Source organism: Idiotropiscis lumnitzeri, chromosome 2, assembly GCF_059441095.1.
Source record: "Idiotropiscis lumnitzeri isolate Australia: NSW breed Sydney's pygmy pipehorse chromosome 2, RoL_Ilum_1.0, whole genome shotgun sequence".
Taxonomy (NCBI): Eukaryota; Metazoa; Chordata; class Actinopteri; order Syngnathiformes; family Syngnathidae; genus Idiotropiscis; species Idiotropiscis lumnitzeri.
The window spans coordinates 11,878,970-11,895,064 of record NC_142392.1 but is presented as its reverse complement, the minus strand read 5'-3'; the positions used below and the strand labels follow the sequence as shown (position 1 = coordinate 11,895,064).

The following is a 16,095-nucleotide window of genomic DNA, read 5'->3' as shown; positions in this document are numbered from 1 at the left end:
ACCAACAGTTGCGCTATGTTAGAAGTAGAAATGAAGAATTATTCCCGTCCATAAATTACAACGTATGGAAATACAAACATAAAATGTTGTTGGGTTTCTCACCTGTTTCACACGCTTCACTTTCCCAGCTTTCTTGTTTGTCACTTTTTCCTGTTTGCTTGTGTTTTGGGTTGCGATTTTTGATTGGCTCTCTTCATCATTGAGGTCAGCGTCGATCTGGAGGAACTCGTAATGTGTGCAAAAATATACTTTATTTCTAAAGCGCATTTCACGTATATGGGTTTAAACTTGAATTGCTGTCTGTTTTGTTTTTTCAGCGTTACCAGTTTACATTAAGTACACTAAAGTCCATCAAAGGCTATTAATTACATAAATCCGACAATAAAGCATAACTTTAACTCTATTGATGAAAGTAAAGTTTAATTTAGGCTATTAAGTAACTCAGTGGTGGGCCTTCAAGGCCTTCTCTGTTGGCCGAACAAAATCAATAAAAAAAATGATCATAATCATCGCATTGATGTCATATTATAGCTGAGCGTTGTAATTTTAGGTGAGAGTTTTGAAACCAATAAGAATTCCGCTCGCTCGTGTTGCCGGGCAGGTTTCACAATACGGGGAGCGCGCACTATGCGCTCCGAGGCCTGAAGATGCAATTGTGCGAGCATCTCTTCTGTCAAAGTCAATGAGCTTTCATATTTGTTCGATGGTTGCGATAGCCAATCAGATCACGAGTTGGTTACAGTGAGCCTTCTCGCTGGCCTTATGCTGAGGGTGATGAACGCGTTTTGTGATTGGATACTCACTTGTGAGGGGGCAGCACTATGCCGAATCAACACATTGAAAGTCGTAATTGGCGACCGTTAGAAAATCTAAAATATATTCTTGCTTTTTTTTAAACCACAATGGTCGAAGGAGGGAAAAGTGTGGATTTAATTGCAGATACACTTGCAAGGACATTTTCAAGTCGGACCTTTCAAGAGAAGCTATATCGTCCAACACTCACTCAGTGGTGCGTAAGTGTGTTTCTGGATATTATTTGTCCAGCCGTGGTGTCATAAATGATGGTATTTTGATGTGGATTCATTCAAGTAGGACGAAGTAGGACTTCTTTGAAGGCACAGGTGTGAAATGCACTGAAGTACCATATTTTCGCAGTCATAAGGCGCACTTAAAAGTCCCAAATCTTCCCCTAAACTAACAAAGCGCCTTGTAAGGCAACTGCGCTCATTATATGGACAAAGTATCACTCGCGACCATCAACCCTTTTACTCATTGGGCTGTTCGGAGTGCATGTTAGCACACCCTGCTGGACAAAGTGTGAGTCATCTATGCTTCAAAGTGACCATGACTATACATTATGTGACTATGGTGTTTGGGTGATGGTGTAGGAGAAAGCTGGACAAAAGGGCAGCTGTCCACAATGTTGTAGTCTGTCTTATCATTTATGTTATTGCAAGCAAGAAACGTCCCAGGTTTAGACAACAGACAAAAAGCCCAAAGCATAACAGCACATCTCTCTAAACAGCCATGTGATTTGGCTGAGTCTGAGTGGCTCCCAGAAGGCATTGCTCTAATCATTTTGTGTTATTTTTATTTCTTTTGGGTATATTGATGGCATGAGAGATACGTTTTGTGTTAATCTTATTTCTTAGTTTCATTGTTTGCTTGTATGCTGAGTTTTTTTTTTTTTTTTGAAACCGTGACTCTAAGGAGTGTCGTGACCAGTGAAGTCCCTCCCCTGACGTAGTCTCGTAGACTATTGCCATGATACCTATTATTGGTTAGAGTCATTGTTAATGGTAGTAATTGTCAATGGTATCATGGCAACTCTCTTTGAAATGTGGCGATTGCTTATGGTATTGAGGCAAGGTGAATTGCCATGGGCTGAGTGAGTCAGCGCGAGCAGCCGAGCTATTGCTATGCTGAAAGCAGCTGAACTAGCGTCCAGTGTGTGCTCCAAAGACAGAAATAGCACCCTCAACAGGTGTTGCGCCCTTTGAGGCAGCGCGTCCTATGACTGCGAAAATACGGTAACTTCAAAATTAAAAGTAAAAAAATTACGATTAAGAATGTGCAAGCAAGAACTCAATCTGATCGAAATGTTGTGCTTTGACAAATGTTGAAAATAATTATATTTTCCAGGAGGTATTTATTTCTTTGTTGTTAATTCATTCAATTCTATACTTATTTCAATATTTGAGTATTATTTTTCTTTCAATATGTAGTATATTTTGTCTTTGAAGTGTGGGTCCTTGCTGCCTTCCGGAGAGGCAGCCGAGCAAGGCTGGATTGGTGATGGAAAAGAACTGGTTCGAAAAAGATTTTATTCTCGTCACATGCTGATGTCAAAAGAAGTCTCCCCAAAAACGTGCGAGCCCCCTCTCAGACATTCCCTTCTTACAGGGAATGCCCAAATAGGACATGAATATCTAATTTTCCCTTGTTGCATATGCATTCCCATCCCGCTAGTCTTCGGGATTTCCCTCCAAAAGTCCCCCAGAGGGAGAGCAGATGCGTCTCCCCTTTGATACGACCAGTCTACTCGTGACAACCTGAAATTACTTCCATACCCTCGCCAGGTCACTGACCAGGCGAGAGAATTGCCCCCACCATAAACAATGCTCAGGCCTATTTTCTCTCAGGGCAGTATCTGGTTACATCGGAACTTCAGAACCAAGACTGGTCACTTCTGTGAGCTCCAGTCCCTTCATAGTTTCATAAAGAGAATTACTTCCCAGATCTATATTAGGCCATTTAAAAATACACAACTTTTTTATTTATTTATTAGAATTTATATTTAATAATACAATATTTATTAAATTATTTTAATGTTAAATTATATCAATATTAATTTAAACCGTTTTATTTGACTCTTGAATATTTCTGAACAAATTTGTTCATTTGAATATGTATGCAATTTAAATTATTCCATCCATCCAGCCATTTTCTGCCGCTCATCCAGGGTTGGGTTATTGAATTAATTTTTTAGTATTTTTTATAATTCAATATTTATTTCAAGATCAGGACTCTTCTCAATGAGTTCAATATTTATAAAATGTTTTATATTTCTTATTAATTAAATTAGGTCTGTGAGTGCCAATTTTAATATTTCCCTATTTCATTATATAAATAATCCAATGTATAAAAAATATAATATAGCATGGGAAAAAAATATTTGGTATATTTGACAAAATGATACGTTTTTCCAAAGTGAGATTCTGCTTAGCAACAAACCCCAAACGCTTGATAGAGCTCAACCTAGAAAGTGGTTTTAGCTCGTCAGAAATTTATTCAGAAAGCGAAATATTAAATGTATGTGAGGGGATATTTGAAGAGTGTGAGTTTTGTTCAATGGACCATACATATACGAGCCAGCCAAACACAACGAGAAAACCAGCGCTGACTCCAGTCGCCATCAAGTTGCCAACTCCTGACATACCAAAACCTTTGAGAGAAACTGAGACGATTTGCGTTTCTCGGTCTGGTTCTTTTTATCGTTCAACTTCTAGTTCTGTTTTTCACCTTTTCACACAGCGTAATGAAGGCCAGTTGAACAAGTGGAACACGTGATTTTATTGATGATTGTGGAAGGCAACGATTTCATAAGCACAGTTTCTTCTCACACCTTTTCCATTAGGTACGATTAAAAAGACAACTGAAAAGCATAACGTTAACAAATGTTGTTCCAGGCAAAGACAATTAATTTCATTAATCATGTTTGATATGAAAACAAAAAAAAGATCATCACTCAGACACGTTGCTTCTTCTGACACTGATCACATTGGCTTAGTGTCAATAAAAAAGCTTTGCAAAATTGAATTTATCATATTTCATTCAAAATCACATTTACATCTTACCACAAAGAGTCAATTCCTTCAGTTTTTTGTTGTCTTTTTTTTAAGCTTCAAGGATCGCTGCTTTTGTCACTAGCACAATTGTGTCTCGCAGCACCCTTTTTAGAAAAGAATTTTTTAGCACAAACGCTGCAACTGAATGGCTTTTCTCCACTGTGTGTTCTTGTGTGGCTTCGTAAATGCGACTTTTGAGAGAACCTCTTGGCACAAACTGAGCAGGAAAAAGGGTTTTCTCCACTGTGCATTCTTGTGTGACTTGTTAAATTTGACTTTTGAGAGAAGCATTTACCACAAACTGAGCAAGAAAAAGGATTTTCTCCAGTGTGTGTTCTTGTGTGACTTGTTAAATTTGACTTTACATAGAAGCATTTTCCACAAACTGAGCAGGAAAAAGGGTTTTCTCCACTGTGCATTCTTGTGTGACTTGTTAAATTTGACTTTTGAGAGAAGCATTTACCACAAACTGAGCAAGAAAAAGGATTTTCTCCAGTGTGTGTTCTTGTGTGACTTGTTAAATTTGACTTTACATAGAAGCATTTTCCACAAACTGAGCAGGAAAAAGGGTTTTCTCCACTGTGCATTCTTGTGTGACTTGTTAAATTTGACTTTTGAGAATAGCTTTTACCACAAACTGAGCAAGAAAAAGGTTTTTCTCCACTGTGCGCTCTTGTGTGGATTGTTAAATTTGTCTTTTGAGAGAAACTCTTGCCACAAACTGAGCAGGAAAAAGGTTTTTCTCCACTGTGTGTTCTTGTGTGGGTTGTTAAATTTGTCTTTTGAGAGAAACTCTTGCCACAAACTGAGCAGGAAAAAGGTTTTTCTCCACTGTGTGTTCTTGTGTGTTCTGTTAAATTTCCCTTTTGAGAGAAGCATTTTCCACAAACTGAACAAGAAAAAGGTTTTTCACCACTGTGTGTTTTTCTGTGCCCTTTTAAAGACAGCTTTGAAGTGAATGAGTCAGTGTGACATGCCCTTTCACCTTTAGTTTGCTCATTATCATCATCGTCATGAGCATCTGATAATGTGTCCTTATTATGTGCTTGTGATGGCCCCCAGTGGTCTTCATCACCTTCTGTTGTCACGTGATGACTTGAACTGTTGCTTGGAGGCTCCGCCCCTCTCTTGTCCTCACTCTCATCCTTGTTTTCATCGTCAGTCTTTATAGGGACAACGTTCACTGGTGACTTGTTGATCTGCTCCCCCTCCTTTTTGATGCGAGTCAAGTCTGGCTCCTCTTTCACAGAACGGAGATATTTTTCACTGACGTCTGCAGGACACAAAAAGACAAACACACATTCGGTTTGATCAAGTCAAAGCTCATGCAGCGACTTTGTCTTATATTGTTTCTACAGTGCGGCACGGTGGCCGACTGGTTAGCGCGATGGCCTCACAGTGAGAGACATCATCGGGCGTGGGTTCAATCCTGGCTCCGGCCATCCTGTGTGGAGTTTGCCTGTCCCCCCCGTGCCTGCGTGGGTTTCCTCCGGGTACTCCGGTTTTCTCCCACATTCCAAAAACATGCATGGCAGGCCGATTGAACACTCTAAATTGCCCCTATAAAATCCTCGCTCTTCCTCTACGCCGTTCTACACTCGCAAGATGCAAACTACCAAAGCCACGTGTTCCGCCTCATCCGAGTGCACTTTCAGATGTAAGTACAAGTTATTTATATGTAATATTAAGACAGCACTCATGAGAAATATTGGGCAGCAATGTTTGGATAATTAGCTCCAGATTAAGATAATTTAATTAGTTGCGATATCGGCCAAATATAACTAATGTAGCTCTAAGAACTATTGCATAGGAGGTACGGCTGAAACATTTGAATTGTCTTATTTCTGCATGTTAGCATTATTTTATTTAATCTTTCCCTTATGTTTTAGGGAGCAAGGAGATGACCGCGCTGATCAAGCTGCGCGGGGAGTACGACAGCCTCTTTACAGGGGCCAAGTTCTCCGCAGCCACAGCATGGAGGCAAAAATACAATTTCTATCGGGAAAAATATTTGACGGGTTATTGTCTTATTTATTTCCATCCATTTAAACTCAAAATATCAAGAAGAAAACGCATAAGAATGGCGAGACCCACTATAGCAATTTTATTCCATTCATCAGCCATTTGTGTTTGAATTAGATTTGCGCGAACACGCAGCTGTTTATTCTAGCACAGAATGTGCCCTGTATAAATTCCATGTACCCCCGACAATGTGCTCCCCAATTACTGATATTAATGAATAATATAATCTGCATGTTACCCATCACACCAGGATTTCTGACTAATGTTTGCATCTTTTTTTATCCTTTTTTTCAACCTTTATTTTTGCATGCATTTTTATTTATTTAATACAGGACCATCGTGAAAAAACTTGAGCTGCAGGGCAAAGTGACGCCCCTGCAGGCAAAAAAAAATGGGGTAATTTAAAAATGAAGTATAAAGTATGGAAGTCCACATTTTTTTTCTTGTGTGTGAAAATGAAGATATAATTGTTTTATCTTTTTGCTTCTTTTCAGATAAAGGATTGCAAAAATCCCAGGGACTGGCGAAGGGGTGGCAGGGAGAGCTACTGCCGATACTTGGCCCTGGTTCGAACTTATGGATGGAGTGCTCGGACAGAGTCCATCACCCCCCCTGTCCTAATTGCCTCCATCCCTGAGGAAATACCAGGGCCAAGTCGGGCCAGGGTGATGCAAGAGGCGGAGGAGGAGGAGGAAGAAGAAGAAGAAGAAGAAGAAGAAGAAGTAGAAGAAGAAGAAGAGCGAGGCCAACAGCCAGAGCAACGACAGAGAGGGAGAAAGCGAAGGAGAGAGGATGAAATTATCAGACTTTACAGACTCGATTTAGCAATGCGGAGACAGGAATTGGAGAGACAGAGGTTGGCAGAGGAGGGAAGGGCAACTGAGAGGAGGGAGACGAAGGTTTTTCAGTTTAATGGAAAAAATGATTGATCAAAATAAAAATCAATGCTTGGTGTTCAAGACTAAAATTTAGATAACATTCATTTAAAATTAAACAAAAACCGGGTTACTTTCAAAACAGATGAACAAGTTCGTATCCCAGTCACATCTTGAGATCAGCTTCTTCAGACAAAAGTGAAAAAGCCCAGGTTTGTGAAAGACCAAAACCTTTACAATAATATGAAGACTCCACCATGTCTGTTTTGCTTACAAACTATTAATTCATTGAAAAACTGGTGGACAAACAAGGCATAAATTAAGTACATTATAATTCACAGTAACTATTCACAGAAAATAAAAAAGCATTTCCCAGTTCAGAACTGTTGCAGGATAAACCTGAGTGTGTCAGTGCTGTTTTGCCAATTCTCGCCTGAGCAGGGACTCATTTGGAGCATGGATGGAACCTTTCTTCCAGGACCCATGACATGGATGGGGCACGAGCAAGAGTCCTGATCTTCCTCTCGTGACTTGAAGTGGGGCATCATACCGGTTGCAGTGTCCACTACATCATCCATTACGTGGGGGTTTGCAGGGGTGGCTGGGGCAATTGATGGCTGCCATGTCACTCCAAAAGATGGGACAGATTTATTAACCATTCATTACATTGTATATTAATCTATTTTTCCATCTTCTCATATTTTGCCATGTTTGTGTGTCTGTGCTCTTTGATGATTCAGTTAAAGATTATTTTGTGCCAAAGGTGTGGTGCACCTCCAGGGTGTGGAAAAAGATGGCCCGGAATCTCACCTTCATCATTCCAAAGGCACGCTCAATAATAGAGCGTGCCTTGGAATGATGAACGTTGAAGCGCACACCACACGCCCTGCACCGGCCGCTTGTAAGGAGTGATGACGGGGAGTGGTCGTTGGAGGTACGGGTACCCTCCATCTGCCAAGATGAAGTGCCCTGGAGGAGGATACAACCCTCTTTGGTAAAGGGGGCTGTGGCGGAGGACCCTGGAGTCGTGGACTGATCCAGGCCAGCCCATGTAGATGTCCAGAAAGCGACTCTGATGGTCACACACAGCTTGCATAATTATGCTGCTGAAAAGCTCGCGTTTCTTATAAGTCGTGACCATCAAGGTCACTTGGAGGCTTGATTCGGACATGACAACCATCTATTGCTCCAGCAACTTTTGCAAATGCATGGTGCCTCGCCAGCCCTGCAAATGCCTGGGTCACTGCCTGAAGGTCTCCTGCAGTGTTGGGGAAGTGGATGACTCTGGCGAAGAGCCACCACTTCCCCAGTGACCCGGTGGATGATGTAGTGGACGGTGGACCGCGGCATCCCAAATGCTCGTGCCTGCGTTAAATGAGTATTTTTTTTCATAAAAACAGCGCCACCGCCCCCTTAACTGAAATTAACTTCAAGTATCACCGCTGTGGTGCCGTATATTATGGAAAAGTCTAAACAATACACCAAAATTTTGCCCTATCCTGGACTGGGTGTGTGTTATCTAGTCGCGCACCCAATGTGAATAATAAAACCTGCGAGGCACATGAGCAGGCTAAAGCGACAACTATATCTTAATCTGTTTTTGTGGACCCTAAATTACAATATCTTATATCTCCTTCCTTGTTGAGGAGAACCTCCGGGATGGGCGTGATGCGGCGCTTTTTGAAGCGTTCTCTGGCCTTCTGGTCACACAGGTCACATGTCACCTCAAACCTGTGGAGAGAACTGGAGGAGTGGCACTTGCAAGCGAGAAGGGGTAAATTACCTCCATTCTGACACTTTCAGTTTTGCATAAATTTTGTGTATTAACGTCAATCAATTATTCACCTGATGCTTGAATTTAATTAGTCCAATCTGCCTCCAATAGCAATTTGAAAATCAGTACTTGGGAGTGCAATAGGGATTCAGGTTGATCAGACCTGTCCGCCCATTGCATCCTACGTGCTGTTAGGGCTTGCCGGTGCCCTCAATCAGGTTTCTTTCCTGAGGCCCGTCCCTTAAACATTCTCTCAAACCTCATAGACATGCAAACCCTTTTTCTTTCACACTTTCATTCACCAAAAATGTACTTTCCAATTCCACACAAAGACCCCTCCCTCAGCGCGTCCGCCTTGATTACACTGAGATTTGTGCTGGCAGAACCTTAATTTTGCCTCAATTTAGCCAGCGTATGCCAAAATTTACAACTGTGGGTCTCTTGCTTTTCCCATTCAGTCCCCGCGATGTAGTTTCTCCTGTTCCTCCTGGACGTGGCTGACGATCCTGCACCTGTGACGTCAAACAGCTCATAGATGTGGACGTTAGCATTCTAGTATTTCTGGAATGCTGTCTTGGCCCTTAAAAGTTGTCATGTCAGGGCTGGTGTCGCAAAGTCATAAAACATCTGTCGTCCACCTTTGTTACATTTGATACACATCAGTTCATAAATCAGCTGCCAAACTATTTAATCCAACTTTATACTTGGCAAACCTCTCATCAATTGCGAGACATCTCCTGTTCTAAAGACTTTCTTTAAACATGATCAGAAAATGCTTCAAGTAAAACCTTTCCCAAAAACCTAATCCTTTTGTGTCATGGTCCGTTTTGTCCTGTCATGTTTTTGTTTTGTGTTTGCCCAGCTGGAGTGGGGGCGTTTCCTTCCAGCGCTTGTTCCTGTTCATGTCGTCATGGCTGGAGAGACGCGCCCACCAGCCACGCACCTGTCACTCGTCAAGTCATTGATTACTGCACTATTTAAACACTCCACGCTGACTACTCAGCGTCGGAATATTCATCTTGCTCATGCCCCAAGTTGTGAATTCTAGACACCTTGTTATTGCATTCCGTGTACCTTGTTCCCGATCATTGTTTGTGTTTCCGTTTTCATTTATTGATCTTCTCAGTTGAGCTCAATTGGTTTCCCTTGCCCTTCTGTGGTAAGCGATTTTTGTTCATTTTGTTCCTTGCCTTTTGCAAGCCTTTTTCGTTCCCGTCGTTATTCCCCTGGTGTCAGTTTTTCCACTCGCGTCTTTAGTTGCACTTTGTCGGTATTGCGTATGATTTTATATATATATAGTGTTCCTGTTTTTGTAAAAATAAATATCTTTGTTAAAATTCATCTCTCTGTGTCTGCGCTTGAAGAGTCCTGATCCTATTTTCCAGCTGTGATGGAAAATACCATAACAAAATATTCCGACCAAGGACTCTGCGGACACAGAGAAGATTTACAAGGCTCTGGCCAGCCAAGGACGATTGGTGGGACAGCAGGAGACTGAGCTTGCGGACCCCCGCAACGCAGTTGGCCAGCTGGCCCACCGTTTTGAGAATTTCGATGCCCGCATAGGTAGCCTGCTGTCACGCACTGTCTCGGGTTCCGACCCGATTGCCTTTGCGACCGGAGCTCTCCCGCCCGGCTACCACAGTCGCGAGCCAAATTTACCTCACCCCTCCCATTATGGGGGGGAACCTGGCCTTTGTGGGTAGTTTATTCATTAATGTAGGTTAAATTTCGATCAAGAGCCCCTCACGTATGTTCATGACAGCACCAAGGTAGCATTTATGATGAGTCTATTGACTGGCCAAGCTAGTGCTTGGGCCATGGCTGTGAGCAATGCCCGACCAGACCTCCGGTCTTCTTTCCCTGCTTTCCTGGCTGAGTTTCAGCGGGCATTCCATCACACAGTTGAGGGAAAGGAGGCTGGAGGTGAACTGTTAGATTGCACTCAGGGCAGCCGATCGGTGGCCGACTATTCCATTTCTTTACGCATTTGCACGGCGGAAAGTGGTTTTGATGACTGTGCCTTACGAACCGTGTTCCGCCGAGGAATAAACTCGGCTTTAAAGGATGAGCTCGCCGTCCGCGAGGTTACGGCATCACTGGAGGAGCTCATCAGCCTGGCGATCCGTCTGGACAAACGCCTGAGAGAGAGAAGCCGAGAGAGAGGAGCAGAGCAGCTTCACACTGAGCCAGCGCACCCCCGGGTCCTAGTGCCTCTTCCTTCTGATGAACCTATGCAGCTGGGAGGAGGTCGCCTGGATGAGGTGGAACGACAGCGATGGCTCAGGTCGGGTCTTGCTTCTACTGCGGCTTACTGGGCCACCGGGTGTCTTCATGTCCGACACGACCCTCACGCCGGGCACCACCACAGAAGCAAGGATAATTCTGTAAGTCGGCTATCCGCCACCTTGAGCACCCCGACTCCGGGGAAGAGAACTCAAGCCTCGAGGTCAGAGGACAAATGGACATACGACCTGGGGACACTAAAAGACTTGAGATGGACGGGGAAATTATTGGACTAAGTACTAGTATCCACATTCGTGCCCTCGTTGATTCGGAAGCGGATGATTGTTTCATTGACCCCGGGTTGGTCGCTAAATTAGGTTGCTCGGTCAGAGAATTAGGAAAACCCGAGAGAGTTTGCGATCTCGACGGGCGACTCCTGGCGGATATTAAACGGGTAACGCAACCGTTAACCTTAAAATTATCAAGTAACCACGTAGAGAAATGGTCCTTTTTTTGTCATGCCCTCCAGAGCAGCCCCGATTGTTCTTGGGTTACCCTGGTTGAGGTCTCACAAACCGGTAATAGATTGGGGTAGGCTGTCTTTTGAAAATTGGAGCCCTTATTGTTATGCCCATTGTTTACGCTCAGTGGAAGAAGGACTAAGTACCCGTGCCACGCCACTTGAAATTATTTGCTTAGATAATGTTCCTGAAGTTTATCATGACCTCCGCTCCGTTTTCAGCAAAGATAGGGCTCAATCCTAACCCCCGCACCTTCCATATGATTGCGCCGTCGAGCTCCTTCCGAACTCGACCCTTCCTTCTGCTCGCCTGTATAAGTATCCCAGCCCGAGCAAACAGCAATGAAAGAATATATCACCAACTCCCTTGCGGTGGGATTGATTCAGCCTTCAAAATCCCCGGTGGGATATGGATTTTTCTTTGTAGAAAAGAAGGATAAGACATTACGCCCTTGTGTGGACTACAAGAGTCTGAACGATATCACATCGCGGTTAAAAATCGCTATCCACTTGCGGTGCTGGACTCTGCTTTTGCTCCGTTGCAATCAGCAACAGTGTTTTCCAAATTAGATTTACAAAGTGCTTACCATTTGGTGAGAATACGCGAGGGGGATAAATGGAAGACAGCCTTCAAGACGTCCTTTAGGCATTTTGAATATTTGGTAATGCCTTTCGGATTGACCAATGCCCCCGCAGTTTTTCAGAGCCTAATCAATGACGTCTTAAGAGATATGTTGAACGTCTGTTGTTTTGTTTCTCTTGATGACATTTTAATCTTCTTGAATTCCGTGGAGAACACCAACGACACGTCCGGGCCATCTTGCAACGTTTACTTGAAAACAAGTTGTACGTCAAGGTGGAGAAGTGTGAGTTACACAAGAATTAGGCCGATCCGGCCAAGACCCGCGCTGTGGTAGATTGGCCGACACCCACTAACCCTAAACAGCTGCAGCGTTTCCTGGGTTTCGCGAATTTTTACCGCCGCTTTATTTAGAATTACAGTCACCAAGCATTACCCCTCACTCGTCTCACATCCGTCAAGACAATCTTTATCTGGGATCAAAGGGCTGAAACCGCGTTCCGTGGCCTCAAACGAGCCTTCACCAACCCGCCTATATTGCGTCACCCTAACCCTGAGTTTCCTTTTGTTGTAGAGGTGGACGCTTCTGATTCAGGAGTGGGGGCGGTGCTATCTCAGCGTTCTCCAGTCGACCAGAGACTCCATCCCTGCGCCTTCTTATCCCGCCGGCTCAGTCCGGCTGAGGCCACTACGATGTGGAGAATTGGGAACTGTTGGCGGTGGTCCTCGCGCTTCAAGAATGGAGACACTGGCTAGAAGGCTCCATAGAACCGTTCACCGTGTACACTGACCATAAGAATCTCTCATACATCCGGACTGTAAAAAGACTTAATCCTCGCCTAGCACGTTGGTCCTTGCTCCTCAGCCGATACAATTACACCTTAACATATCTCCCTGGGTCCAAAAACACCAAGCCGGACGCCCTGTAACGCATCCATGATCCAGTGGAGGAAAGGCCGGGACCTGACAGCGTGGTGCCAGACCATTGCTTGGTGGGATCCTTGCAGTGGGAGATAGAGCAACAAATCCAAGGGGCACAGGACGATGCCAACAACCCGTCCGGGTGCCCAGTGGGCCGGTTATTTGTGCCGGCCCAACTTCGCACAGAAGTACTAAAGTGGGGCCAATCCTCCAAGGTGGCATGCCATCCCGGGGTTCGTCGTACCCTCGGGCTCATCTGTGCATCGAGTAAAGCAACGCATCAGCCTCCAGCGGGGCTTCTGCACCCCTTGCCAATACCTCCACGACCTTGGTCACACATAGCCCTGGACTTTGTCACGGGTCTGCCTGCCTCTCGGGGCAACTCCGTCATACTCACCATTGTGGATCGCTTCTCCAAGTCTGCTCACTTCGTCGCCTTGCCTAAGCTTCCGTCTGCCCTAGAGACGGCCAACCTGCTTGTGCTTCATGTTTTTAGGCTTCACGGAATCCCGACGGATTTGGTGTCCGACCGAGGCCCACAATTAGTGTCCCGGGTGTGGAAGCGATTCTGCCGGTCCCTGGGGGCTACGTCAAGCCTGTCATCCGGGTACCACCCTTAGTCCAATGGACAGTCTGAAAGGACAAATCAGGACCTGGAAGCTGCTCTGCGGTGGATGTGTCTCGATCGGCCATCCTTGTGGGCCGACCATCTGCCATGGGTGGAGTATGCGCACAACACGCTGGTCTCGTCTGCCACGGAGCGCTCTCCCTTCATGACCGCCTATGGCTACCAGCCTCCGCTGTTTCCATCCCAGGAGGTGGTGGTGGAGGTTCCGTCCATCCAGTTCCATCTTAAGCGGGCGCATTGCGTCTAGAGGGAGGCCAGGGCGGCCCTGTCCTGCACCGCCGAGCGCAATCGGCGGATCGCTGACCGCTGTCGGCGTCCCGCCCCGGTCTACAAAGTGTTCTGTTCTGCTTCAGGGTTGCATTCACTCACACGATCGCTTGAACTTTCACACGATATATTGTATGCACCACACGTTACTTTAAGCATGTTTTGTTGTGAGTGTGGGACGCAAACCCCACTCTCTCCATTTTATCATCACTCACCAGACATTAACACTCTACTTTCTCCTACACACCCTAACATTAAACCAATTGAGCATCATAAGACATAGACCCGGGAATTATAAACAACCCAGTAGAACGCAGCACAGCAAGGGCCACAAATTGCCACGGGACACACAACGTATAGACAATTGCACCACAAATACATGTCACAATTAACATACAGACAACAGCACAAACACACAACAGAGCAAGTGAACCACATTGGAACACCCTGAAATCAAGAAACTGTCAACAATATCGGAACACCTTAAAATCTATTCTATATTCCAGCAACCGGAACGCTCCACGCCTCGGTCAACCACGTATACCGTGACTGCCCGCTCTTTTACCGTGACTGCGCACTCTTTTTTGAGGTTGCAGTGCGACCATCAGCTCGTCAGCTGTGCACTTCCCTCCACTGTGTATGCCTCTGCAGCGACAAATAATGGCGGTCCGAAAGATCCAATCTTTCCCAGCCTCAGTCCACTTATATACTAACTAGACTGAGCGTCACTTTATTGGGATCGCCGTGCACACGTTCTGCTAGTCAGCTGTGCATCCCCTTCTTCGACTGCCAGAGCAGGAGTCCTCCTTTTTGACTCCGGGTGCTAATTTCTGTTGCCGGCCGACAACAGGAGCCCCCTACTTATTTCACCTGCGTACGCTTCCAATATTACTAGTAATCCATGCGCAATCTACATTCTATACAAAGCATGCAACCATTCCTGAAGTCCAGAAACAATATATCCAGAAACACTGACAAAATTAAAAATAAATCGGCCACGTCTTTCCACTCTGCAATATAACAAATCAGGAGCCTTCTAATAAACAGGCTCTCCCCTACCTTTGTTCTGATTGTCCAGGCCTGGAATATTGTAGAGTGTGAAGAACAAGCCGCAAGGACTCCCTTTTTGAGAAAATCACGTCGGGGTCACCAAAACTGCTGGAGTTGAGCCATCGAGAAAACGAGAAATATTTCGTAAATGAACCTGAAAAGCCAAACTTACTCCAATGCGTGTTCGTTTTTTGTACTCAAGAAGAAAAGGGTCAAATAAAGACTCAACAACAGCTGATTAGAGTTCCGATATTTTAGTTTCTTCGATTTCTGGAGTTGAGGAAATAGTATATGGGCGTCTTTTTCTTAATCTGACGAGAAACTGTACTCGGACGAGTACAATCGAAAAATGGCGCGCTGATCTCAGCCCAGCCTCACATTTTAAAGGTTTTCTATGTCAAGGGTCATGTAGGTTGAATCGGTCGTCCTTGCTCCCTCCCCCGGTCCACGTTCCATGTCCAAGGCTGACCTTCTCAGGCAGGCGGCAGTCTCTCCGTCTCTCCTGCTCACATTCCCCTGTAATCTCGTCAGTGTACAGATTGTGTGGTCTATGTTTTCCCAGATCAGATTATGTTTTTGGGGTGTTCTTGATCACGTCCCTGTGACGTCCTCCCCGGCCCAACTTGATATGTTTCTATCTTCTATGGCCTATGTGGAAAATGTGTTTTGTCGTATTTTTCCATGAAGTGCGATCTGGTTTGTCATCAGCTTGACCTGAGCAGACTGAATCTGTTTGTTCCGAATGAGAGTGTGGGTCGTGAAAATACTATGTGTGCAAGTTTGAGGTCTTACATTGAAACTAAGTCATAGGAATTTAGCATATGAATGCATCAGTAAACACCATGACTACAATCCCAGTCAATCTTATCGATGCACTGTACTTCTATTTTCATTTGATGAATGCTTTTTGTTTAATCAATGTTGAACATATTCAATAAATGTGAACCTGCTAAATTAAATAATTGACCTTCTGTCCCATAAGTGTTTAAAATAATGGCAGCAATCGTAATACAATCCTTCACTATTAATCACATAACGCCTACAATAAAGCATAACTTTAACTCTATTGATGAAAGTAAAGTTTAATTTAGGCTATTAAGTAACTCAGTGGTGGGCCTTCAAGGTCTTCTCAGCTGGCCAAACATAACCAATATAAAAAAAAAATGATCATCATCGTTGCATTGATGTCATATTATAGCTGAGCGTTGTACCAATCAGAATTCCGCTCGCTCGTGTTGCCAGGCAGGTTTCACAATAGCAGGAGTGGGCATTATGCATTCCGAGGCCTTAAGATGCAATTGTGCGAGCATCTCTTCTGTCAAAGTCAATGAGCTTTCAAATTTGTTAGACGGTTGCGATAGCCAATCAGATCACGAGTTGGTTA

General features: G+C 44.4%; 2 protein-coding genes across 3 annotated transcripts in view; one reads left to right on the top strand and one right to left on the bottom strand.

Annotated features, from left to right (window-relative positions):
• The window catches only part of LOC148341703 (uncharacterized), a 169,027-nt gene that overhangs the window by 142,918 nt on the left and 10,014 nt on the right, over positions 1-16,095 (bottom strand). Inside the window, exon 3 of one of the 2 annotated variants that reach the window (XM_088287330.1) lies at positions 3,644-5,121. The exons of the other annotated variant lie outside the window; for it this stretch is intronic. Within the exon in view, the coding sequence (XP_088143456.1) occupies positions 3,905-5,121 (1,217 nt within the window). The 3' untranslated portion in view covers positions 3,644-3,904. Of the gene's footprint in view, positions 1-3,643; positions 5,122-16,095 lie in introns of those variants that run through there. 2 annotated transcript variants of the gene reach the window in all.
• On the top strand, positions 9,439-15,646 carry LOC148341704 (uncharacterized). The gene is made up of 2 exons (XM_088287372.1): positions 9,439-10,906; positions 12,420-15,646. The coding sequence occupies exons 1-2, from the start codon at positions 10,301-10,303 to the stop codon at positions 12,633-12,635; spliced, it is 822 nt and encodes a 273-aa protein (XP_088143498.1). The 5' UTR covers positions 9,439-10,300; the 3' UTR covers positions 12,636-15,646.

Bases quoted from the DNA above. Each gene is read 5' to 3' on its own strand.
- LOC148341704 (XM_088287372.1), top strand. From the start codon at position 10,301: ATGATGAGTCTATTGACTGGCCAAGCTAGTGCTTGGGCCATGGCTGTG. The intron at 10,907-12,419 runs GTAAGTCGGCTA...CTTTTGTTGTAG, and splicing joins ACAGAAGCAAGGATAATTCT to AGGTGGACGCTTCTGATTCA.